We start from the raw sequence: 27,499 nt of genomic DNA on the forward strand, positions 1-27,499 counted from the left end.
GAATACGTACATCCATATGTGTGTTAGCAATCCAAAATAAATAGTACGAAACTCAGAATAAAGTGCTAAGCATGCTTAATGTGCAAAGTAAGTCATATAATAGAACCGATTTCATAAATAAAATCAATCAGTGAATAATTACATAAATGACATCAACCAATAGATATATAAAAAAAGTTCATAAGTCCACATCATGAGCGATCCCAATTCCAAAAGTGACTTGTGCATAAACAACTAGGTGCAAGATTGATTACTTGTGAAAGATGGGTGAACTCCACTCGTGCTCCCCCCTCCCTTTCACCAGAAAGCTGGACCTCTGAAGGGGTCAAAAGCACTACATATAAGTTGCTTCCAATCCAATATCTCCTCCTCGCCAGGTCTGGTCACTGCGAACACTCACATAGGGGTGGGTGAACAAAACCTGATGACCTCACTCTGACGAAACGCGTAGGACGGAGCTTGTAGCATCATTGCGTCACTCCCGGTTTCGGACACTCCGGTCTGTGGAACGCAAGGTGTCCCTAACACATTGTTTATTACATTGCTCTGACTCTACAGTACTATTGTAAGTGTGGTTTTGAGCCTGTGATCCTAATAAACATTTATTTACAGATTTACACTATGAAATGCCTTTTTGTCCACCCACCCCTATGTGAGTGTTCCCAGTGACCAGACTTAGCGAGGAGGAGGAGGAGGAGGAGGAGGAGAAGGAGGAGATATTGGATTGGAAGCAACTTATATTTTTTCCCAACAAATGTGGAGTTACCTTTTAAACCAAAGCTGTTCTTGAAATACTGAAGGCAATAAGCTTGTCATTTAACAGTATACATTTCCCCCTTCCCAAATATCATCAGTCACCTGTTTGCCTGCAGCCCTGTAAATAGCAGTTGTTACGGTGCCGGAGCCGAATGTCGAACATTTCGACAAAAAAAACACCCCCTTCGCTCTTTTCCAGAGCGACTCCTGAATGCAATCTTCCAGTGGAAGGTTTATCCAAATGGAGTGGGGAGGGCAGACCGTACGGGGGCCGTGCACTTTGCAAGATTTGCTTTCCTATGGATAAATGCAATCAAAGTTTATCTGTTTGCAGAAGCCGACCGGACGGGATTGTTTCAGCAGAAAGCAGAAGAAAATTGTAACTAATGTTGTGGAAAATGACTTGGATATTGCCTGTTCGGAACGGCATCACAATTAGGCTGGAATGGGAAGCACGGATGGAAGGGGAGACAAATGGAAACAAATCAACACAAACAGGCACTGTCAGGAGTACTTTACTGACGTAGAGTAATGAAAGCATTACTTAAGGTTCTCTCTGCGTGCTGATACAATCTGCTCCGGCTGAGGACATAGCTCTATGCCAACACTAACCAAATCAGCAGCTTTGAAAGAAGCATGCTCAGAAAAAGCGAGGGAGACATTTCTAGGGACACTATGGTTTTATGTTGTTGGACATGAGATTCCACAACCATAGTCGTTAATATGGACTTGACCCTCTTTGGGGGCTATAAAAGCCTTCACTCTTCTGAAAAGGCTGTTCACAAGATTTTGGAGGGTGTCTGTGGGAATTTGAGCCAATTTGTGAGGTCAGATACTGATGTTGGATGAGAAGATCTGGCTCACAATTAGAGTTCTAATCCACCCCAAAGATCAGTAGGGTTGAGATCAGGGCTCTGCCCAGGCCACTTGGGTTCCAACAGTTGGTAGACACTCGACCATTGCCTGTTGAATTTCACCATTCCACAAACATGGCCACTAGGATGGGGTTGGTAACCTATTTGTGGCTAACAGCCGTCACTCTTCTTGGAAGGCTTTCCACAAGATTTTGGGAATTTGTGTCCATTTATGAGGTCAGGTACAGATGCTGAACTAGAAGACCTGGCTCAAAATCAGAGTTCCAAATCATTCCAAAGAAGTTCAGTAGGGTTGAAGCCATGTCTCTGCCCGGGCCACTTTAGTTCCAAAAGTTGGCACCATCACACCTATAAGAGCCAGTTGAACGTCCCATTTCAAAACCATGGCAATTAAAATGGAGTTGGACCTCCATTGCGGCTATAAAGAACTGCACTGTTCCTGGAAGGCTTTCAATTTTGGAGGGTGTCTGTTGGACTTTTTGCCTATTTGGAGGTCAGGTACTGATGTTGGATGAGAAGACCTGGCTCACAATTAACATTCTAATTCATCCCAAAGGTGTTCATTAGTTTTGAGGTCAGGACACTTGAGTTCCTCCACACCAACCTGGTCAAGCCATGTCTTTATGGAGCTGGCTTTGTACATAGGGAACGGTCATGCAGGAACAATAAAGGATCTTCCCCAAACTGTTCTCCAATGTTGGAAGCGCACAACTGTCTACAATGTCTTTGTATGATGTAGCATGAACAGTACCCTCACTAGAAATGTCTTTACCTCATCATTTGAAGGTTTGTCCACATATGTTTGGCCATATACAGTGCACCTGGAAAGTATTCACAGCTCTTTACTTTTTCCACATTTTGTTATGTTGCAGCCTTATTCCAAAATAGATTAAATTCATTATTTTCCTCAAAATTCTACAAACAATATCCCATAATGACAACGTGAAAGAAGTTAGTTTAAGAATCTTTGCATATTTATTAAAAATGAAAAATCACATATACATAAGTATTCACAACCTTTGACATGACACTCAAAATTGAGGTCAGGTGCCTCCTGTTTCTCCTTGAGATGTTTCTAAAACACCACCAGGACTCTTCCTAGAGCGGGCCCTCCCAGCTAAACAGAGCGATCGGGGGAGAAGGGCCTTAGTCAGGGAGGTGACCAAGAACCCGATGGTCACTCTGACAGAGCTCCAGCGTTTCCCTGTGGAGAGAGGAGAACTTTCCAGAAGAATAACCATCTCTGCAGCCCTCCACCATTCAGGCCTGTATGGTAAAGTGGCCAGACGGAAGCCACTCCTCAGTAAAAGGCATATGACAGCCCGCCTGGAGGATGGTTTCATCCTACTGGAGAAAAAAAATCAGAAGAAGGCATTGTCAGGGAGAATACTGTGATCACAATAAATACCTGGGAGTGTTACACTGATGCAATACTCAGCGTGAATATATATTATATTTGATGCTACATCCACTTTAAGAAATGCCTCCCTGTCCCTGGGAGTTTACAATTCACAGGTGGCAGTATGTTCAGCTGGTGAAGTGTGAGCGGTACCTTCAATATAAAAATTGGTTTATGCAGACCACTTGCATCCAAACAGTTATTTGTATTCAATATCAAACGGCATCAGCTGGATTTTATTTCATTTGGACATGATTTGCATATATATTACATTTTAAAAGCCACGTGTAAAGCTTTGTGAAACATTTCCCGATAATACCGTGACATTTACTGGAGGCTGAGGAAACAAGGAGGCTGCAAACCATCAAAACTCCTGACACACAGTCTGCAGAAGCTCCTTATCCTCTCAGGGATCTCCAAATTATGGCCCTCCAGCTGTTGCAGAACTACACGTCCCGTAAGGCATTGTAAAACTCTGACATTCACAGACATGACTAGGCATGATGGGAATTGTAGTTCCTGAACAAGTGGAGGGCCATAGTTTGGAGACCCCTCTGGATGTACCGGTACATGCGTTTAAGTGCAAAGTAGGGATTTGGGGTCTTATAGACCCCAGATCCCTCCATAAAGAGTACCTGTCACTGCCTATTACTGTCACAAGGGATGTTTACATTCCTTCCGAAAGCAATAAAAGTACAGTATATCAGAATTTTTTCTCCAAAGGGTGTAAAATAAATAAGTAAATAAGGGGAGCTGTGTAATGTAAAGGGGTCTAGAGGTACAGGGGCTGTGTAATGTAAAGTGGTCCAGAGGTGCGGGGGGGCTGTGTAATATAAAGGGGTACAGAGGTGCAGGGGCTGTGTAATGTAAAGGGGGCCAATGGTGTGGGGGCTGTGTAATGTAAAGGGGGCCAGAGGTGCAGGGGCAATGGTATCTTCACTTAATAACAGGTGAATGCGGCCCTCCATGCATTCACATACATGGAATCCGGCCCTTAGGTGGAAAAAGGTTGCTGACCACTACTCTATACTATGTAGGCAGATCATGGCTGGTGGGAGGGGCCAGAAGGGTGCTGTACATAGCTTCCTGAAAACAGTAACACCAACACCTGATGCTGAAACTCTATTAATGAAGGAACAGAAATTAACTTTAATGAATTAAAGGAGCAGGCCAGGAACAATTAGGCTGGGGAGAAAAGACTTGATGATGCTGGATGCTCTCCAGCCAGGAAATGAGGTAGGCTCTACCTGACTTTCTGCAGCAAGCTCACATTGTGTAATGAAATCAGAATAAGAATTTCAGTACAGGAGAGGAGCCTGTACAACTCTGGGAGACTGAAGGGAAGGCACAAGTTCAACCTTTTGAATAACATAAGAGGTTCCGGAGTCTAAACTGTGGCCCAAAGCCCCTAGCACATGGGTGCACCTTGAGTCGATTTTGACCCATGATCAAAAACGGGTTGCAATGTGTCACTATGGGTTGCCAGATGGAAGCAGATGCGCATCCATTTATATCCGGATCCGTTCAGGTTCACCGAATTGAATGCAATAAGTCTGTGTTAGATGTGGGTGAATAAAGGTGGACATACGTCTATTTCACCCATAGGGATTATCACAAGAAAAAAATGAAACGGACATGAAGGGGGTGTAGAACTGATTATTTTTTTGTAACGCAGCCCTTAGAGCACAGGTGCCAATCATTCACAGCATCCAGAAGAACCCTTAGCAGCCATCTTGGTAAAATTACAGCTATCATCCACCAAAGAACCCTGAAGAAAGGGGTGTTCCCCAAAACATGTCACCAGTTTTTTAACAAAGACTAACACCAATAAAACAATGATTTCCTTTCAACTGAAAATTAATAAATTTTTCCACACTTCAACGCAGCATTTCTCAACCTTTTTAACATGGAGGAAGCCTTGAAACAAGTTTCCAGGCTCAGGGAACCCCGGCTAATAATTAATATGTCAATAGTTGACAGTACATTAGTGTGATGGTCACTTAGAGGAATGCTCTTTACATTTGTGGACATAATCCCCCTCCCCCAACCCCACCCATCATTCATCATTGCTGGTAATGGTTACCCATCTGAGAGGCAGAGGTTGCTCATTGCTCAAGGAACCCCTGGCAACCTCTGGAGGAACCCTAGGGCTGCAGAGAACCTTGGTTGAGAAAGACTGATCTAATGCTTCAGACAATAGAGATTATCTCCTTAATTCCAAACTTTCCATTTTCATCGACCACAAACATGATACAACATTCTGCTGCTTATAATTGAATCTCTCAAAAACTGAAGAACTGAACAAAGATTCACCAACAACCTACAAAATGATACACTGAAAATAGTCCACCAAAGGAGGAGGCTAGGGCTAAATTGGGCCATTTTAGGTAACTCAATTGAACTGCTCAAAATTGCATTTGTTGGCCTGAGTACATGGGTCTTGGTTAAGTATCAAAACGCCCTCTGCCCCATACAATTTAATATCATTTTTTAATAGGAATTCAGCTTCAAAAAGTTTGGGAGGGGGTCAACTGAGGATATATGGACCTGTAAAAGAACTCTGATGGAACCCAGAATTATCTCAAACTGATCTCAAACACAATGCATGCTGCATTTGTAGTCTATACGAGCCCTGAATGTGAGCTGCTACATAAGAGATGTTCAGTAGTGCAACTGAGCGATTGATCTACGCTTGCAAAATGCCGCAATTTAATCACATAGCAGAAGCTGTTAGCAACTGATCTCATCTCTTCTCCTCCATAGGCTTCAAAGAAAGTAGGACATAGCTCAACAATTGCTCATTTAGGAGATTCTTGGGCAATTTTTCCTATTAAAATATACCTTGTGACATTAAAGTATATGCAAAGAAGAAGCCGTCGCTTCAGGCGCAGAATCTGCCCCCACCCATGAGACCAGGAGCTGGCCGAATAGGTCCACGCTCTCAGCTCAATGAGGACTTGGATTGGCTATTCTGGGCAACACAGAGAGAGAATGTGAGCCCCAACTACATTAGACTATCATGTTATTTTGTCTCTGGGAAGAGTAAGGGCAAGACTCTAATGAGCTGTTTTAGGTAACGCAGGCACAGGATGTCCTCCACAGCCAGAGAACTAGTAAACTGATGACAGTAATTCTCTCATAACACATCCACATTAGTAAAACAATATCACATGGAAAAGCAAATCTGAAATCTCCAATCTAAAAATCCTGTGTGAGCCCAAAACTATGTCAGACTGTTCCTTTACTTTTCCCTATGCAGCAGTTTAGCTATTTTGAGTAACACAGATAGAAGATGTCCACCACAGTAAGTAGAGGCTGTCCACTAGTAAGCTGATGACCATGCTCCTCTTAGAACAGATCCGCATTAATAAATCAACATCACATGGAAAATTAAATCTGGAATCTCTGTTCTCAAAGTCCTGTATGAGTCCCCAACTATGTTAGACTGTCCCTTTACTTTTCCTCGTGCAGTATGGGAGAGTTAGGGCAAGATTCTGATTGGCTGTTTTGGGTAACACAGACAAAGAATGTCCACAACAGCCAGGTATCTAGTAAGCTGATAACTGTAATTCTCTCTAAAAAAAAAGATCCATATTATTAAATGAACATTGCATTGGAAAGCAAACCTTAAGGCTGGGTTCACACTAGTCCGAATTGGATGCGGGTTCGCCACATCAAATTCGCAATAGCAGGAGATTGCGACCGACTCTCTATGGAGCCGGTTCACATATCTCCGCTGCGGCTCCGGTGCAAATTTGCACTTGGTCCTGTACGTCTTTTGGTCCATTTCAGGTCCGAATTCAACCAAAAATGGGGGCTGAAATTGCACCTGAAATGGTGAACGGGAACGCACCAGACCCCTTCTGTGAGCCACATGCGGCTTAGATGTGAACCCAGCTTCAATCCCCCATTCTGAAATCCTGTGCAAGCTCTCAACTATGTCAAACTGTTCCTTTATGTTTTCCTCATTCAGCATGGGAGAGTAAGGGAAAAACACTAATTGGGTGTTTTGGGTACAGACAGAGGATGACCACTTCAGCCAGGCAACTAAAAAGTATGTTGATGATCGTAACTCTCTTATAACAGTTCCATATCAACATCATGTAGAAAGGCAAATCTGAAATCTCCCTTTTTTTAAACCCAATGTGAGCCCCAAATACAGAGGTTGGACAAAAATATGGAAACACCAAGTAAAAGAACAACATTGTTACCTAATATGGTGTTTGGACCACCTTTGGCATCCAAGACAGCCTGAATTCTCCTTGAAAATTTACAAATATTATTCCTGATCAGAATCCTTTTGTCTCTTTCGGTCAGTTGACCATGTCGACGGCGCTTATGCTTATCAGACAATGTTTTCCCGGAAACTGTATATGCCGTGATAAACTTTGATACTGTACCTCACTACACCGCAAATAAATCGGCAACTTCAGTCACAGAGGCACCAGCTAAGCGGTCAACAACAATTTGCCCTCTTTGAAACTCAGTAAGCTCTGACATGAATCAGTATTACTAGCAGCACATGCAGGTGAGGCTTTCCACTTGTTAGCTAGGTGTCTCATCACACAGCAGAAGCAAAAGAATGCGAGGAAAGGGGGATAGTCTGTTTTAAAGGCCCCCCTTTCCCTCGTGGGATGGTGGTTGTAGGAATTTCAAGCCCTCTATTGATTGATTTCGATGTGGGGGGGTGGGGGGGGTTGTGATAAGTCAAAAAAGGTCAGCTGATTAGGAATGTTCTGGAAGTTCTGGTGGGTCCTCTAGGATAAGTCATTTAAGGTCAACTGACCCCTCCAGAAATTCCCAGGACCATATTTAAGCAGGAGGCTGAGGGGGGTCTTTGCCAGTCGCCAGAGAGATATTTGAAGCGCGCCCCACTGATATTGTTCCCAATTTTAAAGTATTGATTAAATTAGTTATGGTGAACTGTTAATTGTTTATATTTGCAAAAACCAATAAACAAGGCCAGGACCATTATTAATCCAGTTTGGTGTGTCTACTGTTCTTTGTATGTTTGGAGTTTATGCCGCGTACCGTCCCATGTTACATCACTTCCGCTTCCAATGCGAAACATGTCATCACTTTTACACCTGCAAATCATGTAGTGTTTCCAAATTTTTGTCCAACCCCTGTATGTCAGACTGTTCCTTTACTATTCCTCATACAGCTTAAGAGGGTAAGGGAAAGACTCTGACTGGGCAACACAGAAAGAGCATGTCCATTGCTAGCAGTCAACTAGTAAGTTGATGACCATAATTCTCTCGTAACAGATCCACATTAATAAATTAACATCACATGGAAAAGCAAATCTGGAATCTCCCATCTCAAAATCCTGTGTGAGCCCACAACTATGTGAAATTGTTCCTTTACTTTTCCCTATGCAGCATGTGAGAGTAAGGGAAAGCCTCAGATTGGCTATTTTGGGGAACACAGACAAAGGTTGTCCACCACAGCCAGGCAAATAGTAAGTTGATGACTAGAAGTTCTCATAACACAACCAACATGACATGGAAAAGCAAATCTAAAATCTCCCTTCTCGAAATCCCGTATGAGCCCCCAACTACGTCAGACCATCCCTTTACATTTCCCCATGCAGCATGGAAGACTAAAGAAAATACAGATTGCCTGCTTTAGGAAACACAAACAGGCACACTGACAAGCCTTTTTCACAGGACATAACCTTAAAGCCTAACTCCAGCCATATTTTTTTCAGTCTGGATAAAGTGAGGAAGAGTTAAAATTTCTGTCAGGTTCTTATTAGGTCTGTGACCCTATGTAGGAGATTATTTCTCATCTCTGTGATGCAGATACAAAAATTACGGCGTACGTTTGTTACCAGGGACAAAAGCATTGTTGGATGTTCTAAGCTTTCCCCATTTTACTATAATAGTGTCTCTGTTCAAGAGATTTCCCATCATCTGGGAAGTTGACAGAGGATCTAACCCTTTCCCCAAATTTACCAACTTTGGCTGGAGCTGCGCTCTGAAAATATCATAAAATGACAAGAAACAAAAAAAAGAGGGAGTCTGACCTGGAGCCAATCCCTGCTGGTGAACCATTTCCACGGGATCTTGTAGGTGGATGAAAACAACGAGGCCAGCAAGTCCAAACAGCAAAATGAAGGAGAACATGCATGTCAGCCTCATAATTACTCCTCTCCGATCAGTCCTGAGACCAGCAATAAAAAAATATACCATTCCATCCGCCGTCAGGAGTCCATCTGCTCTCATTTTCTCATCTTCTCACCTCGGTCCTGTGCAGCACCACTAGAAAACATAGAAGAAATACATAGGCTTTAAAGCGGACTGATCATGAAAATTCACTATTGACCATAATCAACAAGACACACGTCATCGGGCATTCAGAGCATCGTGGGTGTTTCGTGTCTGCAGAAAGTCACAAGAGCACTATTCCTCCCAATGATATCAACGATGGGACACTATTCCTCCCAATGATATCAACGATGGGACACTATTCCTCCCAATTATCTCAACGATGGGACACTATTCCTCCCAATGATATCAACAATGGGACACTATTCCTACCAATGATATCAAAGATGGGACACTATTCCTACCAATGATATCAACGATGGGACACTATTCCTCCCAATGATATCAACTATGGGACACTATTTCTCCCAATGATATCAACAATGGGGCACTATTCCTCCCAATGATATCAACGATGTGGCACTATTTCTCCCAATGATATCAATGATGTGACACTATTCCTACCAATGATATCAATGATGGGGCACTATTCCTCCCAATGATATCAACAATGGGACACTATTCCTCCCAATGATATTAATGATGGGGCACTATTCCCACCAATGATACCAACAATGGGGCACTATTCCTCCCAAAGTTACTAACAATGGTGCACTATTCCTCCCAATGATACCAACAATGGGGCACTATTCCTCCCAATGATACCCACAACAGGGCACTATATCTCCCAATGATACCAAGGATGGGGCATAATTCCTCCCAATGATACCAACAATGGGGCACTATTCCTCCCAATGATACCAACGATGGGGCATAATTCCTCCCAATGATACCAACGATGGGGCACTATTCTTCCCCCTAATACCAAATGTGGCGATGTTTACTTTCACTGATGCCAGGAAAATTTCCATTCCCGCTGGCCACAGCCTGGCCCCCCTCAAGTCTGAAGGACAATAAACTGTCCCTTTGTTTAAAAAGATCGCAGATCCCTGATCTAGACAATGAAAGTCCACTTTAACAAATGGTTTTGGTTATACTTCCACTTTAACACACAATGATAAATACAGTAAGGTGTTCTCCATTGTCAAAATTGTCACATTTGCTGTGCAATTCCCTGGAAATAGAGTGACACCACTGTGGAGCAAAACTTCATAAAAGCTGATGGAAGGTGTCTGTGCTCTTCATAGCCTGCGAGGTGCTCACTTCATCATACAAACTGCAGCAGGACCGTACGAGCTGGACTGACTGATTGATATTGACTGCAAGGACATTTTACTTTCAGTATACATTAATCAGCCTGTTACACCACGCATTGGCTCTGTGCTATCCCAGGGAGAGAGGCTGAGCACGCACAGCCTAAGTATCAAATCAGAATGGCACAGGCAGACCTACAAGCTCCAGGAGAGCAGACTGTGCCAGTGGTGTGACCATGGGCCCTGGAGGATGGAGCCCACTTCCAACTATGATACTCAGCAGTGAGAGACAAGAGGAAACTCCATATTTTACTTGAAGAAAAGGAGCCTTTGTTTTCCTATGGTGTCAGTTCACACCCCTGCATTGTAGTAGTGTGTGCTGAAAAAAAAAAAAAAAGAAAGACTTTCTCAGCTCAAACAGCCGCATCGTAAAGCCCCTGTGGTGAAGAGATCTGATAGATGAACTTCAGTCATATTTTTTTGCATACTTATATTGAGCCAGCTTAGCAGAATTTATGCTCTACTCTGGTTCTCTTCTCCTACCTATCACAGCGCTCCTTCAGTGTTACCTACAACTCTGTCTCCTCCTTTCCATTGCCCCTTTCTGTGGAGGTCCCCCAAGGCTCTGTCCTTGGACCCCTTCTCTTCTCTATCTACACAACTCTTCCCTTGGTCACTTGATAACCTCTCATGGCTTCCAATACCATCTCTACGCTGATGACACCCAAATCTATCTGTCTACTCCTCACCTCACACCTTCAGTCTCCTCTCATATTACTAACGGACATATCAGCATGGATGTCGTACCACTAAATCTCTCTAAAACTGAGCTGGTAAGATTCACCCCCCACCCATGCCCCCCTCCATGACTTTTCCATCAAAACCAATAATGCAACCATCAATCCCTCCCCTCATGCCAGGGTACTAGGTGTAATCCTAGACTCTGACCTGTCCTTTCAGCCCCAAATCCAGTCGTTGTCAAAAGCTTGTAGACTTCACCTCCGTAACATCTCTAAAATTCACCCCTTTTTAACTAATCTAACCACCAAGTTCCTCATTCACTCCCTTGTTATCTCTCGCCTTGACTATTGCAACTCTCTCCTCATAGTCCTACCTCTCCATAGGCTCCTCCCCTCTTCAGTCTATCATGAATGCTGCAACCAGACTCATCTACTTTACCAACCGCTCAGTGTCTGCCACCCCTCTCCGCCAATCCTTCCACTGGCTCCCAATCGCCCAGCGAATAAAATTCAAAATACTAACAACAACATACAAAGCCATTCACAACTCTTCCCCGAGCTACATCACCAATCTTGTCTCCAAATATCACCCAAACCGGTCCTCTCAAGATCTCCTGCTCTCAAGCCCCCTTGTCTTCTCCTCCCATGCTTGTCTCCAGGAGTTCTCCAGAACCTCACCCATCCTCTGGAACTCTCTACCTCAACCTGTCCGGCTATTTCTCACTCTAGCTGCCTTCAGACAATCCCTGAAAACTCATCTCTTCAGGAAAGCCTATCACACCTCCAACTAAATCTTTTACCACTTCCACCAGCTCATTCCCCACAGTTGCAACCTTTTGAACCACATGCCGCAACCTTTTAGATTGTAAGCTCCTCTGAGCAGGGCCCTCTTAACCCTCTTTTATTTTATTGTATTGTAACTGTATTCTCTCCCTTTTATATTGTAAAGCACTGCGTAAACTGTTGGCACTAAATAAATCCTGTATAATAATAATAATAATATTAATAATAATGTGATACCTGGTCTTCCAGTTGCTGGGCTAAAAGGTTGCCCTTCTACCTAGTAACCACAGGGGGTAGCTCACTTGGCATGCTACCAATCAGAGAACACCTTGCATTTTTTCTCAGTAAATGAAAAGTGTTCTCTGATTGGATGAAGTGGAGGTGAGGGTCACCGACATCACTACTGACCTTGTCCAACCAGAGAATGCGTTGCATTCATTGAGAAAGTTGCAAGGTGTTCTATTAATGGTGCAGTGCCGAAACAAGCGACATCTTTTGTTACTATTCAAAAAGGGCAGCGGCTTGGTCGTGGTCATTATTGTAATAGCTACAGCTACTACAGGGCTTTGTTTCATAGAGAATAGGTGCAGGTACTCCCCGCTTCACCCCTTGTCTCTGTCCCCTACCCACCTCCGAGCGTGATCCTCTGCAGTCAGCAACAGTAGATCCCCCCAGCAACAACAGATTATATCCCCCCTCCAGCAACAATAGACCCCCCAGCAACAACAGATTATATCCCCCCCTCCAGCAACAATAGACCCTCAGCAACAACAGATTATATGCCCTTCCAGCAACAATAGATCCCCCAGCAACAACAGATTATATCCCCACTCCAGCAACAATAGACCCTCAGCAACAAAATACTATTCCAACAACAATAACCCCACCCAGCAACAATAGACCCCATTGTAATAATACAGTGGATCCCCCAGTAGCCAGCAACAATAGACCCCTTGCTCAACAGTAGATCCCTCCCAGCAACATATGATCCCCACAGCAATAGGAGATCCCCCAGCAGCCAGGATCAATAGACCCACCAGCACCCCATTCAGTGGTGAAGGTGGCAGAACTGTATCCCCCCATGTTCCCGCTGAAAAAGAGGTCTCTGGATTTGTGTATTTCTTCCAGATCTGTGCAGTAATCCAGTGTGAGACTTCCTGTAATAAAGCCCGCTCACTGCTGCGCTCTCTCCTTGTGCAGGATGACTGGTCTGGTCTCCGCCCCCTCCTGTAGTTTTCTACAGGCATCCTGTAGTGGGTGGAGCCTGCTGGTCCCCTCCCACGGCTCTACTCTCTGCACCCTGCTACTCTTACAAAGTCACCGATACTCCTGCAATGTAATATCTGGGTTTGCAAAGGCATTTGGGGTACATACCGTGGATTTACTTTACATCCTTTTTGGCTACTGAGGAAAATTTTTACATAAAAGTTTTTGTGCCCGGAAATCAGCTTTAATCTGATGAGACTCCTGGACTCGCCCTCTATTCCCTTTATATTTTGCCCTTACCCTGTAATACCTTAGGAGTTGTTCTTTCCACCACACACAACCCATAGTAATCACTTAATTCCTTTGGCAAAGCTTAAAGCATTTGTTACCCCCACACTTCATGTTCCTGATATGTGCCTCTGCTGTACCATGTACTCATATGAGAAAGTCTCCTGTTCTCTTATGTATTGCTTCCTTTGTGTGAAATCCCTGGTGTTACCTGCCAGTCCCTCTGCTTTCCTATTAAAAACTGACCACACTAAGCAGGAGAGCACACCGCGGTCAGTTCTCTAGATGTGCTGGGAAATCAGCCTTCTCTCCCCCAATGATCAGGCTTGTCCTGACACACCACCCCACTGCACAGCCATTCACTGTGAAGCTCAGTGTGCCGCTGCTTTTCCTCCCCCCCCCCAGCTCTTATGAAGCTGAGAACAGAGGGAATGTGATCACTTATAAAAAAAATGGAAAAAAGGTATTTATAATGTTTTTTTTCATATCTATACACAAATGCTTTGCATTTCATTTCTATTTTAAACGGAACGGGTTGTTTTACAAGGTAGTCGTTTACAATCACTTTAAATGTGGGGTGGGGGGGTGACATATGAAATTAATGGAGCTATGTATTTAATCTGATGTAAATTATAATCAGTTCTCCCGGCGTCATTTCTGATGTGCGTGCAGTTTATGTTGTATTTAATAAAATATCACAGGGCTGCGGCTGAAGAGGCCGCCCATTTAACCCGACCAAATTGACCCCAATCAAAATCCCAGCTGGGGATAGATTAAGAAAATATCACACGCTTATTATGTAGAATTAATTACTTTTTATGGCTGCCGTGTGCTTTGTATTCAAAGTACAATGTAGCCGGTTGTGGAACTACCCGAGAAACAGTTTGTATGCCGGAGCTGATAAGTTCACGTTACAGATGAGCGTCTTACTCGGGGGGGGAAGGCTGGAAGGAAGGGAGCGAAGAAGAAGGAGTGAGAAAGAAAGGGAATGAAGAAAAGGAAGAAGGAAGAAAGGAAAAGATGAAAGGCAAGAGTAAAGGGAAGTAGGGAGGGAAGGATGGAGGAGGAAATATGGCAGGAAGGGAAGAAGGAGGGAGGGAAATATTTAACGTTTGCTTAATGCCATTTTTTAAAATTATTATTATTATTATTTTAGAGTGTGGAAGGGAGGTTTTTATTGCGCTCTGTCCCGCCCCCCCAATTCACACCTTTATTTGTCCTGGTCACCATTATCACCAAGACAGAAAGCGAAATCGGAAAATTCTGAGTTGTCTACAAGCAACAGGTGAGGGAAAATCCTCCAATGGAGCGGTGGCGCCCGCTCATTGGGGGCGCACGGGTGCCACCCTCCCTAATCCATGCGTCCGGCCCCTAATCTACATGCAGGGCACCGGACGCATGGATTTCAATTCATTTATTTTTTAATTTTTTTTTAGAAGCACATGATTAGAAAGACGGAGGCACCAATTGGCTTCAAAAAAGGGTGGGCTCACCCTATTGGGTGACATTAGCAAATTAATATTCGCTTATGTCGTCTTGCTTCTCCTCCTGGCCAATCAGGAAGCGGATCCTGAGACCCCATTGGCGGGGAGTCCAAAGAACCGATTGGCCCAGAGTCTGAAGACCCAATTGGCCGGAAGGAGAAGCGGCGGCCAGGACACAGAGGAGACGGAGGGGGGGGGGGAGCCACTGCTGCAGCCATGACCTGCATGGGGTAAGTGCAGGGAGGGGAAGGAAATGGAGAAGGAAGAAAATAAGAGAAGAGAAAAAACAGGGGAAGGAAGATGGAAAGGGAAGAAAAGGAGCATGAGTTTAAAGTAATTGTAAGCCTTCCTTTTTTTTTTAAATTTAAAATAACAAACATATCATACTTACCTCCAGTGTGCAGCTCATTTTGCACAGAGTGGCCCCGATTGTCCTCTTCTGGGGTCTCGCGGCTCCCCCTCACATCAGATAACACCCTAGGAGAAGTGCTTTCCCTGGGGGGTTACCTTGCGGGCGCGTCCATAGACACGAATGCCGAACTCGCCTCCGCCCCCCGGCACCCGCATCAATGGATTTGATTGACAGCAGCTGGAGCCAATGGCTGCGATGCTATCAATCTATCCAATTAAGAGCAGGGACCCCGTGCAGATAGGGACAGCGCATCTCTCTCGAGAGAAATACGGGGCTCAGGTAAGTAAAACGGGGAGCTGGAGGGCCGGTCACTGCCAGAAGTTGCCATGAATGCAGCCCCACCGTTGCTATAAATTCAGCCCCACCGTTGCCATGAATGCAGCCTTACCATTGCCATCAGTGTAGCCTGATTGATGCCCGTCTGCAACCTCGGATGGGACAGGGAGGGGGCGGGACCAGCGCCAACATGATTGCATACAGAAGAGTCAGTTTTCTCCGCGACCTCTTTAATACAAAGTTCCACCTCCTATGATGGACAGAACAGTCGTCCAATGGCAGCGCAGGAGACGGGACTTCCTATTACAGACGCTGCCATGCAAACAGGAAATTCACCTGTATATACGGCACTCATCCCACCCCCTCCCTGTCCCCAAGGCAGCCAGCATGTATATCTTTTGTGGCCCCCAGCGCTCAGGGATTCATTGGAAGAAGAAGAAGAAGAAATAAGGGAGGCAAAGTAAGGAAAGGAGGTAAAGGAAGAAAAGCAAGAAGGGAATGGAAGAGAAGAAGGAAGGGAAGAGAAAGAAAACACGGAAGGACATGGAAAGAAAAAGAGAAGAGAAGGGGAGGGAAGGAGGGAGAAAGAAAGGAAGGAAGTTACCAAATCTTTCAGCAAATTGTCTTGCAGTGGCTTGTTAAATAAGGCAAAATAGCCAAAGCACCGGATTTATTATGTATATACTTTAAGGAATAAAATGTGTGTTCCATCCTCTGTCTGTCCCACCTTAGATCACACCAGCATTTAAATTACTGAATCAAACATCAGAGAGCCCCCCCCCCCCTTCCTTCCCATCTATGCCACATTCCTCCAAACACATCATTAGAAGTGACATGTCCATTTCCTTTCACAGTCCCCACTTTGTGGATTAGATCCCAGTCAGGAATATAGAAATCATTTGTCAAGTCTATTCCTGAGTTAATGGACACTCTCCTTTCATGCATTTGGTGCCTTTCAGGGTTTGCTCATGCAGATAACGCTGCGCTCTCCTGCAGAAGATGGGGGGCGGGGTTGACATCCTCATTCATAAGGACAGAATAGGAATTGTTTTGACAGCCGCAATTCCTTGTCACATTTCCTCGCCATGTGGGGAGTGCAGAACCCGAAAAAGTCATTCTGAGCATTTGTCCTGATTTCCTCCAGAATGTACACAAGCCTTGCACTCATTCCTGTCTACTGTATTTAATTAAATAAAATAATAGTAAAGAATCCAGTCCATAGGCACACTGTATTGCAAATCCAATACTAAAGCAGCGCTCCTGTCAGTCCATTAAAACATGACCGGCTTTTATATATTTGGCCATATAAGAAACATAGGGATGACACTTGGTGAATGAAATTCTGAAAGCAGACGGGGATACTAGTGGATGTTAAAAGTAAAAAAAATTTATTCAATTAAAGGAGAACTCCGGGCAGATATGAACTTTTTCAGTGAGGACACCTGTTCAAGGAGACAACTGTCAAAAGTAGGATTTTACCTTAACTTCTTGAGGGTTTCTTCTTACTTTCTTCCCAGGACAGGAAGTCAGGGTAAAATCCCACCATTGGGGATAGAGCATAAAAAGAATAGGCTGCGCCTCCGGCAGATCTTGCATGCCGCCCAGCAGCCAACTGAAGGGTACACGCAGGCAGGCTGACAATGCTGCTGATCATTGATAGGCAGTGGTTTAGCGTTGTCATCCTGCAACAGGAAGTGCTGTTACTGGTAGGATCTCTAGGTAAGAATGGTTTGCTTTTGAATACCGCATTCATGCTTCATGCCAAACATACAGATTGATAGGCTTACATATACTTTGGCTAGAATTCTACTTTCCCATTGCTACAAATCAGAATTCATTTTGCACTGCTCTGTCTTTAGCAAAATCAATTCTGATTGCTGCCTCCTTTTTGGACAAGGCACCGTTTCAACCAAAACATTTTAGGATACAGAAGGGAAGGGTTAGAACCTTTGTCTGAGTTTTTATTGCTGCCTGTAGCTCCTTTGGGTTGAATCATCATCCACCGAACTTTTAGAATAAAGGACACAGACAAAAAAGAACTTGACAGAAGTTCTAAGCATCCTCTAAACCAGGGGTCTCCAAGGGAGCCAGATAGTGGCCATTGGGAGTAGAAACTGTTCTGGCATCAGAGGGAGTAAACAGTCCATCTTTTGCATTAGCGGGAGGAATAGTGCCCCATAATTGATGTCAGTGGGAGGAATAGTGCCCCATCATTGGTTTTAGTGGGAGGAATAGTGCTCCATCATTGCTATCAGTGGGCGGAATAGTGCCCCATCCTTGGTGTTAGTGGGAGGAATAGTGTCCCATCATTGGTATCAGTGGGAGGAATAATGCCCCATCATTGGTGTCAGTGGGAGGAATAATGCCCCATCATTGGTATCAGTGGGAGGAATAATGCCCCATCATTGGTGTCAGTGGGAGGAATAGTGCTGATCGTTGGTATCAGTGGGAGAAATAGTGCCCCATCATTGCTATTAGTAGGAGGAATTTTGCCCCATCATTGGTATCAGTGGGAGGAATAGTGCCCAATTATTGATGTCAGTGGAAGGAACAGTACCCCCCTCACTGGTGTCAGGGGGAGGAATAGTGTCCCATCATTGGTATCAGTGGGAGGAATAGTGCCCCATCATTGCTATTAGTAGGAGGAATAGTGCCCCATCATTGGTATCAATGGGAGTAATAGTGCCCCATCATTGGTGTTAGTGGGAGGAATAATACCCCATCATTGGTGTCTGCGGGATACATAGTACCCTGTTCTTGATGTCAGTAACAAGAATTATGCCCCATTGTTGGTGTCAGTGGGAGGAATAGTGTCTTGCATCAGTGGGAAGAAAAAAAAGTACCCCAAGGGCCAGACAAAGGCAAGCAAGGGGCCACATCCGGTCCCTGGGCCGCAATTTGGAGGCCTCTACTCTAAGCTTTTCAAAACTAAAAAAAGGGTCTACTTTCACTCAAGTGCTTAGGAAACATGGAAGCTTGTTGGGCAGCACAGTAAACAAAGTCAGGAAATAGTGGACGTACATCATAGAAAAAAAGGTCGCCAATCTAACGAGTATCTGGCATACCATCGAGCTGCTGAAAGGTGCAGTTGGCCGCAGATTTATCTTTGTGTACAAGGCTAACCAGGAGATGTATCAGTGATTGGCATATTCTTCACAATTCTTTGGACTTTTATTTCACTCAGCACATTTTCTGTAGTACTGTATTGGTCGTATTGTATGAACGACTTCCCATTATTTTATATAATATTTTTGTTTTGTATTACATAATAATTTGATGGCACAATACTGGGATGATATTGGTAAAATATATTACAGCATGGTCAGGAATCCCAATTATTATTTCCTTCAGGATATTTTGAGTGTAAGAAACAGGATGTGCTGGACTGGATCTGAAAATACAGTGTGCAGAATTTGGACCATGCAAGTCTTGAAAAGCAGAGCTCATCAGCAGGTGGTTTGGGCTCTGTGTCAAAGTCTTTTATATTGCAATAAATTTGTATCTGGATGGTTAATTCTTAGCTTGCCACCTCAATCTTTGATCCATTTAATTCCAAACTGAGGAAACGGTGGTAACTCCTTCAGCGTGAAGAAGCTGCCTGTTCAGAATCCTGATTATTTTTTTACATGATTTACATAGTGCCAACAGTCTTCTCAGCGTTTTACAATGTACAGGGAGACTGTACACTTTCAATACAATTCAATGCAGGAGGGTTAGGAGGACACTTACAATCTAAAGGAGAGGGACAGGTGAAAAAAGGTAATAATGGTGGGGAGAGGAGTTGACGGAGAAAGTAAAAGTTTAGTTGTTAGGTTGAGGTGGGATAAGCTTCCCTAAAGAGATGAGATTTTGGGATCACCTAAAAAGTGGACAGAGTGGGAGATACTGTAACTGGACAGGTTGGGGTAGCAAGTTTCAGAGGAAGAGAGGGGCTCTGGAAATATTGGGATAGAGGATGGGAGAGGTTTTGAAGAAGTCCTGAGGGAGAGCATGGGAGGAAATGACGAGGGAGCTAGAGAGAAAGAGGTCTGTGGAGGAGCAGAGAGGGCGCTTTGAGACGGCATTGGTGATGGAGCTTCGGGCAGAGTTGTGGATTGATTTTTATGTTGTTAGTATACTTAATTTTATTCATGGGGCAATTGAAAGCCAGTAGAGGGATTTGCAGACAGGGGTGACAGGTGATAAGATAGCAAGATAGTGAACAAGTATCTTGGTGGTGTCATTGGATAAGAAGGCACATTTTGGAAATGTTATGGAGCTGAAGGCACCAAGATTTGGTCATGATTGTATTTGGGGCTGAGAGAAGAGAGGTCAGAGTCCAGGATTACACCTAGCCCCCTGGCATGGGAGGGAGGACTGATAGTTGATTTGTTGATATTGATGGAAAAGTTGGGGGAGGGAAGATTTTGAGTTTTAGAAAGATTTATATTTAGGATGTGGTGTGACATCCATACTGGTATGTTAGTAAAATATTAATTCACAAGGAGACTAAAGGGGTGAGGTGAGGAGTAGAAAGATAGATTTAGGTGTCATCAGAATAGACATGGTATTGAACCCCACAGGAGGTTATGAAATGACCATGGTAGGAAGTGTAGATTAACAGTAGAAGGGGTCCAAGGACAGAGCCTCGGGGGGACCCCTAAAGAGGAAAAGTTGAAGATGAGATGGATTTGGAGGTGACACTGAAGGTGTTCTGAGATACCCCATCCAAATACCATTACAGCTCCTTTACCAGTAGGACAGCCCTAGGGTTACAGCACTACTTTCCTTCCTTGTCTCTCCAAAATCATTTAAACCCATGCACCTAGAAAGTTCACCTGCTTGGAATGTTTGGTTAATGTCAGATTCACTGCTTTATAAATATGCCTCTAAGCAAGGCTTTTTTTTCAGATGGAACTTGGTGGAACTCACTCCACCACCTCTGGCTCAGGCCCTCTACTCCCTGTTTACTACTATCACTTGTTAAGTCCAGCTTCTGTGTTTAAAAATGACAGCTTGTCTCCCAAAGGCTCCCACAGATCTGATCTCCTGAGCAGCTTCCACTGATTGCAGGATGTGGACAAGGGAGAGGCAGGTTCCCCGGGGTGCAGTGCAGATGCTCCCACCCACACTAGATGATCTCCCTGCAAGTGAGAGAGGCGGAGCCACCCACAGTGTGCAGGCAGGTACTAGAGAAGAAGAAGGGGGAAGATGAGATGTGGATTGGGGATGCAGAGGTAAGCAGCTGTGGAAGAAGGCTGAACTCTGCATGTGGCGCACCCCATAACTCTGCACTCTGTACATAATGCACTCCTGGTATTTAATGCCCCTTTAAGACCCTCCCACTGTTAGTGAGATTTGAATATACCCACTATTAGATGTGGTTTGGGGTGTGTGTGTGGGAAGGGAGAGGTTGTTTTAGGGGGTCGTGGTTGAGTTCCTGGACCTATTTTCAGAGAAAAAAAGACCTGCCCCTAATAGCGTAGATCAGCCTTTCTCAACTGCTTCACCCAGGAGGAACCCTTGAAATAATATTTGAGTCTTAGGAAACCCCTGCTAAAATCATATCATTGGTTCAGTGGGAATAATGCCCCATAGACTGGTGGTCAGTGGAATAAAGGCCCCCCCCTTACAGTGGTGGTTAGAGTCAACTAAAATGTTCATTAGTGTCTTTCTACGGGCTCTGACAAGTGGCTATAGACCTGAAAATTAAAAAGCATCATCAGATGGGAGGTCAGTTAACCACAGCTAGCAACCTCTGGAGGAACCTTGGTTGAGAATGGTTGATTTAGATCATGGGTCTCCAAATGAAGGGCCAGTTTATTATCCTTTAGACTTGGGGGAAGACTGTGGCCAGTGGGAGTAGGAAATGCCCCAGCATCTGTGGGAGTAAACAATGTCTCAGGCTTAAGTGTGAGTAAAACAATTGCAATGTCTGTGGTCAGAAGGAGGGGCAATAGTGCCCCATCATTGGTGTTAATGGAAGAGTGAAAAAAATGGTCCCTCATCATTGGTGCTGGTGGAAGGAATAGTACCCCACTGTTGTGGTCAGCGGAAGTAATTATGACTCATATCAGTGTTAAGAATAGTCCCGCAAGGGCCGGATAAAGGCAAACCAAGGGCTGCATTCGGCCATGGGTCAGAGTTTGGAGACCACCGGTCTTCACCACATTTTCATACCAACAGCTGACAACCTTCTCTAACATTTTCATTGTCTTCCCTCACTATTCCTGCCACCTCTGTACTCGGGGACCTACCTAGATTTTTTGTGCGCCAATAAAGTTTTATGGAGTTGAATGCGGCATAAAAATACACAATACATTTTCTGTAACATCCACACCAACGACAGCTCACAGTTAAGCATTTACGGGAAAACCAATAAACGAAATCGCTTTGGCCTGTGAAAAGGAAGAGCTTTAAATAAAAAGGGATCAGTTTTCAGGTTTAGGAAGATACATGACAAGGATATAGATAGACAGATGGAGAGACAGGCATAGATGGATAGATGGATAAAACAGACATATACGAGACAAATAGGCATGACACCGGGGTGAGTAATAGAACGAGATGTTATAGATAAACAGATCTCTCATTCATATTTAAAGAACTCTGATCGAAGCAATAGATTATTACTTTTGAATCAATAAATAAATAAATAAAACCAATTAATAACTTTTGTTTCTGAAGCTGGGAGGGTGGCTAGTGTATACAAAGGCTGAAAAATCGAAATCAGAACTCTAGCTAAAAAAAAATAAAAAAATAATTATCCTATTAAAAAGGTAAAAAAAAATAGCTTTTGTTGGAATTCACCTTCAATCCAAAGATTTCCTGCAGTTCTTTTTTTTCTTTTTTTCCACTAGATTTGCTCAATCTGATGCCAGCATGATTGAAACCCACTTCCTTAGAGCCTAGGCAGCCATGAACCCAATCCCTGTATGTGACTGGACAGCTAAAGGAGAAGCAGCAGAGTGGTGAGCTCATCTCTCTGCTCAAAGGTTCTATCAGCATGCTCCTTGTCAGCACATAGACTAACTGAGTCATTGTGCTGCTTCCCTCTGTCTCTGCCTGAGCCCCGTTACATGGGGACTGCAACACACCAATATCAGATTAGATTCAGGTATCAAAAAAATACATTTAGTGATGTTGATGATGCCTGTCAAAAAATCCATTACCAGAAACTGAGGACCAGGGGCCGCAATCAGCATCCAGGAGAAGACAGAGGTTCCACTCCTCCAGACCTTCTCCCTCTCCACCTCTCCACTGTGCTGCTGGAGCCAAAAGGTAGGGCTCTGATGTGAAGCGTGAACTGTATGATTGGGGGGGGGCTCTGTAATTGGGAGACTGTTTCCTTGGGTGGGGGGCTCTGTGATGTGGGGCCTGTGGTGGTGGGGGACACTGATATGATGTGGGGGGCTCTGATGTGATGAGGGGACTCATGTATTTGGGGCTTCTGATTTGATGGGAGGCCCCTGATGTGAAGAAGGCCTCTCATGTGATGGGGGGACTCAAATATGATGTTGAGGCTCTGATGTGATAGGGGGCCCGATGTGAAGAAGGGAGTCTGATGTATAGGTTGGGGCTCTGATGTGACATGGAAACCTCTGATACAAAGGGGGGACCTCTGATGTGAAGGCGGGGACCAAGATTTGATAGGGGGACTATGATGTCATTGGGGAAGCTCGAATGTGAAGCAGGGACTCTGATGTGATGGGGTACCCTAGATGGAAAGGGGTGACTTTGATGTGATGGGAGACCTCTGATGTGATGAGGGGACTCAAGTATAGGGGGCCTCTGATGTGATGGGGGGGGGGGGGGGAGTCTGATGTGCTGCGATGACCTCTGATATGAAGGAGGAGCACAATGTGATAGGGGAACTATGATATCATGAGGGAAACAAAGATGTGAAGCAGGGACTCTAACGTGATGTGGGATCTCTGATGTGGTGGATTAACTTTAATGTGAAGGGGGGACTCTGATGTGATGGGGAACCTTAGATGTCATGGAGGCACTCTGATGTTATGGGGGACTTTGGTTGTTGTGGAGGAAGTCTGACGTCATGGACCTCTTATATTATGATGTTGAGGCTCTGATGTGATAGGGGCACCTGATGTGAAAGAGGGAGTCAGATGTATAAGTTGGGGCTCTGATATGACAGGGGGAACTCTGATGTGAAGGGGGTGACCATGATTTGATAAGGGGACTATAATGTCATTGTACTTTGAAGAGGGGACACTGATGTGATGGGGGATCTCAGATGTCATGGAGGCACTGTGATGGGATGGGGCATCTTTGATGTGAAGGGGGACTTTGGATGTCATGAAGGGACTCTGATGTCATGGGGGGGGGTTCTTATACAGTCAGTGAAAAAAGTATTTGATCTTCTGCTGATTTTGTATGTTTGCCCACTGACAAAGAAATTATCAGTCTATAATTTCAATGGTAGGTTTATTTTAACAGTGAGAGACAGAATTACAACAAAAATATCCAGAAAAACAGGTAATCTCAGCTTGTTACCTGTATAAAGGACACACGTCCACAGAAGCAATCAATCAATCAGATTCCAACTTTCTCCACCATGGCCAAGACCAAAAATATTTCCAAGGATGTCAGGGACAAGATTGTAGACCTACACAAGGCTGGAATGGGCTACAAGACCTTCGCCAAGCATCTTGGTGAGAGGGTGACAACAGTTGGTGCCATTATTCGTAAATGGAAGAAACACAAAATAACTGTCAATCTCCCTCGGTCTGGGGCTCCATGCAAGTTCTCACCTCGTGGAGTTTCAACGATCATGAGAACGGTGAGGAATCAGTCCAGAACTACAGGGGAGAATCTTGTCAATGATCTCAAGGCAGCTGGGACCATAGTCACCAAGAAAACAATTGGTAACACACTACGCCGTGAAGGACTATAATCCTGCAGTGCCTGAAAGGTTCCCCTGCTCAAGAAAGCACATGTACAGGAACGTCAAAAGTTTGCTAATGAACATCTGAATGATTCAGAGGAGAACTGGGTGAAAGTGTTGTGGTCAGATAAGACCAAAGTTGAGCTCTTTGGCATCAACTTAACTCTCCGTGTTTGGAGGAGAAGGAATGCTGCCCATGACCCCAAGAACACCATCCCCACCGTCAAACAGGGAGGTAGAAACATTATACTTTGGGGGTGTTTTTCTGCTAAGGAGAAATGACAACTTCACCGCATCAAAGAGATGATGGACGAGGCCATGTACCGTCAAATCTTGGGGTGAGAACCTCCTTCCCTCAGCCAGGGCATTGAAAATGGGTCGTGGACAATGGCGTCACTAGGGGGGGGGGCAGAGGAGGCTCTGACCCCCCCCCAACATTATGCTGTGCCCCACCATGTGCCCCCCCCATTAAAAAAAATTTTTTTTACAAAAAGGCAATGTCTAAGAGGGAGAGCGTCCCCAGTCAGCTCCTGTGGGTGATTCCTCCCCCCTCTCTCTGCTCGCTGACACTGCATAATGCGAGCACTCACACAACCACGGCCGCCCAATCTGCTCCTTCCCCTGCATCCTCATTAGCAGGGAGAACAGCGAGTTGCAGGAAGGACTCCACCAGGACTCTCAGTTATTGAAAAAACAGACTGATCTCTCTCGTCCTTAGGATAGGAGAACCAGCCTGTAAATTCCAAGAGATGCCAGACCAGCGCTGTCAATAGCAGGGGCAGGACAGCAAGAGGAGGCTGGGGAACCCCACAGTGGCAGAACACCAGTGGTAAGACAACCTTTGCAACCCTGATAGTTCTCCCACTGCTTTGGACCCTCATATTTTCTTGGTATGCTGGTGACATATATCTCTTGTTATCTGTCACCCTGGGGGGGGGCAATACAGTAGGAAGGGAGCTCACTGCAGAACATGTGAAAGGGCCGTTGTGGGATCATAGTAAAGGGCCCCAGGATATATATATATATATATATATATATATATATATATATATATATATATATATATATATATATATATATATATATATTGCCCCCCTACTTTTGTCCCTGTCCCCCCATGTGCCCCCCCTAAATATGAAAGCTGGAGACGCCACTGGTCGTGGATGGGTATTCCAGCATGACAATGACCCAAAATATTCGGCCAAGGCAACAAAGGAGTGGATCAAGAAGAAGCATATTAAGGTCTTGGAGTGGCCTAGCCAGTTTCCAGACCTTAATTCCACAGAAAATATGTGGAGGGAGCTGAAGGTTCGAGTTACCAAACGTCAGCCTCAAAACCTGAGGAGCAAGACAAAATCCCTCCTGAGATGTGTGGAAACCTGGCGGTCAACTACAAGAAACGTCTGACCTCTGTGATTGCCAACAAGGGTTTTGCCACCAAGTACTAAGTCATGTTTTGCGAAGGGGTCAAATACTTAATTCATTTATTAAAATGCAAATCAATTTATAACTTTTTTGAAATGTGTTTTTCTAAATTTTTGTTGTTATTCTGTCTCTCACAGTTAAAATAAACCTACCATTAAAATTATAGACTGATCATTTCTTTGTCAGCGTGCAAACGTACAAAATCAGTGGATGAACAAAAAAAAAACCTGTGTGTATATACCCAGCTTTAAACAGAAGGGAAGGTGGGAGGTGAGATTTAACAATAGGGTTACTTTTTATCAATGTGGGAGGTCTTCGCAATCTCAGCAAGATATCAGCCGGGTCTGTGTCACAGAAGTCATGTCCCTGCCCGCTTTCAACCCGCTATGCTTCTTTTGCAGGTGAGACCACCATCTCTGTGCAGCTGCAGAGCGAAGGTTTGGCGTCCTGCCAACGCCGTCTCTTACAATGATCTGTAATAGCGCCGGCTGTGCAGGCGGCATGCAGATTACCGGCTGACTCACTTACTACATGTTGACGTGTAAAATGAAGAAGAGTAACAAAAGAAAAGAAAAAAAACTAAACAAAAAAGGAAAGTCAAAAAAACAAATCACACGAGCTGCCGACACGACGAGATACACATCCGATTCTTTACTGGTGACAACCGCGCGTCCAGACAACAGCTCCAGAAATAAATGCGGCACTGATAGAGAGATGGACCTTTTGTTGGATTTATTCTCAGTAAATGAATTGTTTTCTTTGACTTTTTTTTCAATTAAAGATCCATTCATGGTGGATATATAAAGTTGCGCGTTTGACGTTCACCGTTCTTTGTAAATTAAGACACATGCACCAGGAAGAGGTCTTCTATATATCTGCAGTGAATGTTCGGTGAATGTCACATTTACTGCTTTATGAATACACGGCTTTATGGTTCACCAAATGATACGTCTGCTCTAGCCAGACACAGATCTCACTTCTCTGAATTTATACAGAGGTGACATTACACCCTGAACGTTTCTTTTTCACCAGTTTGTGAAGAAATATTTGTACCCTCTTTATATGCCGGTCTGATACCCATGAGTTTTTTTTTCTCTCCTTATTTAGCAGCTTTTAGTTTAAAAAAAAAAAAAAGGCATAAACATTTAGGAAGTACATCACAGTACATCAAATCTGCAGTTGGATATGCTGGGCGTGTATGTGGGGGAGTTACCAGAAAAGGGGGAGAAAGAGAAAGAACAAGGTGGGGAGATAGAAGGGGAAGGGGGGAGATGGGGGGGAAAGAGAAAAGGGGGGGGGGGCATAGCAGTAGAGAGAGGGGAGATAGAGGGGGAGACGGAGAAGAAAAAAAGGGAGAAGATAGACAGAGGAGAGAGAGAGAGGTGGGGAGATAGGGGGAGAGAGAGAACAAGGAAGGAAGAGGGAGTATGAAGAGGGGGGAGACAAAGGGAGGGGGAGAAGGGGGTGGAAAAGCGGAAAAGGGGAACAGTGAGCTGGGGGTAGGATAGAAGAGGGCCAGATAGAATGTGTGGGGGGCAGAGGGGGGGG

The 27,499-nt window shown here is 44.4% G+C and overlaps 1 protein-coding gene across 6 annotated transcripts in view; it reads right to left on the reverse strand.

Annotated features, from left to right (window-relative positions):
* The window catches only part of CHST8 (carbohydrate sulfotransferase 8), a 517,055-nt gene that overhangs the window by 354,071 nt on the left and 135,485 nt on the right, over positions 1-27,499 (reverse strand). For all 6 annotated transcript variants that reach the window (XM_073605770.1, XM_073605774.1, XM_073605772.1 and 3 more), the window contains exon 2: positions 9,059-9,293. In XM_073605770.1, coding sequence (XP_073461871.1) covers positions 9,059-9,257 — 199 coding nt within the window. In that variant the 5' untranslated portion in view covers positions 9,258-9,293. The remainder of the gene's footprint in view (positions 1-9,058; positions 9,294-27,499) is intronic.

The sequence above is a fragment of the Aquarana catesbeiana genome, linkage group LG11, assembly GCF_042186555.1.
Source record: "Aquarana catesbeiana isolate 2022-GZ linkage group LG11, ASM4218655v1, whole genome shotgun sequence".
In the NCBI taxonomy this organism is placed as follows: domain Eukaryota; kingdom Metazoa; phylum Chordata; class Amphibia; order Anura; family Ranidae; genus Aquarana; species Aquarana catesbeiana.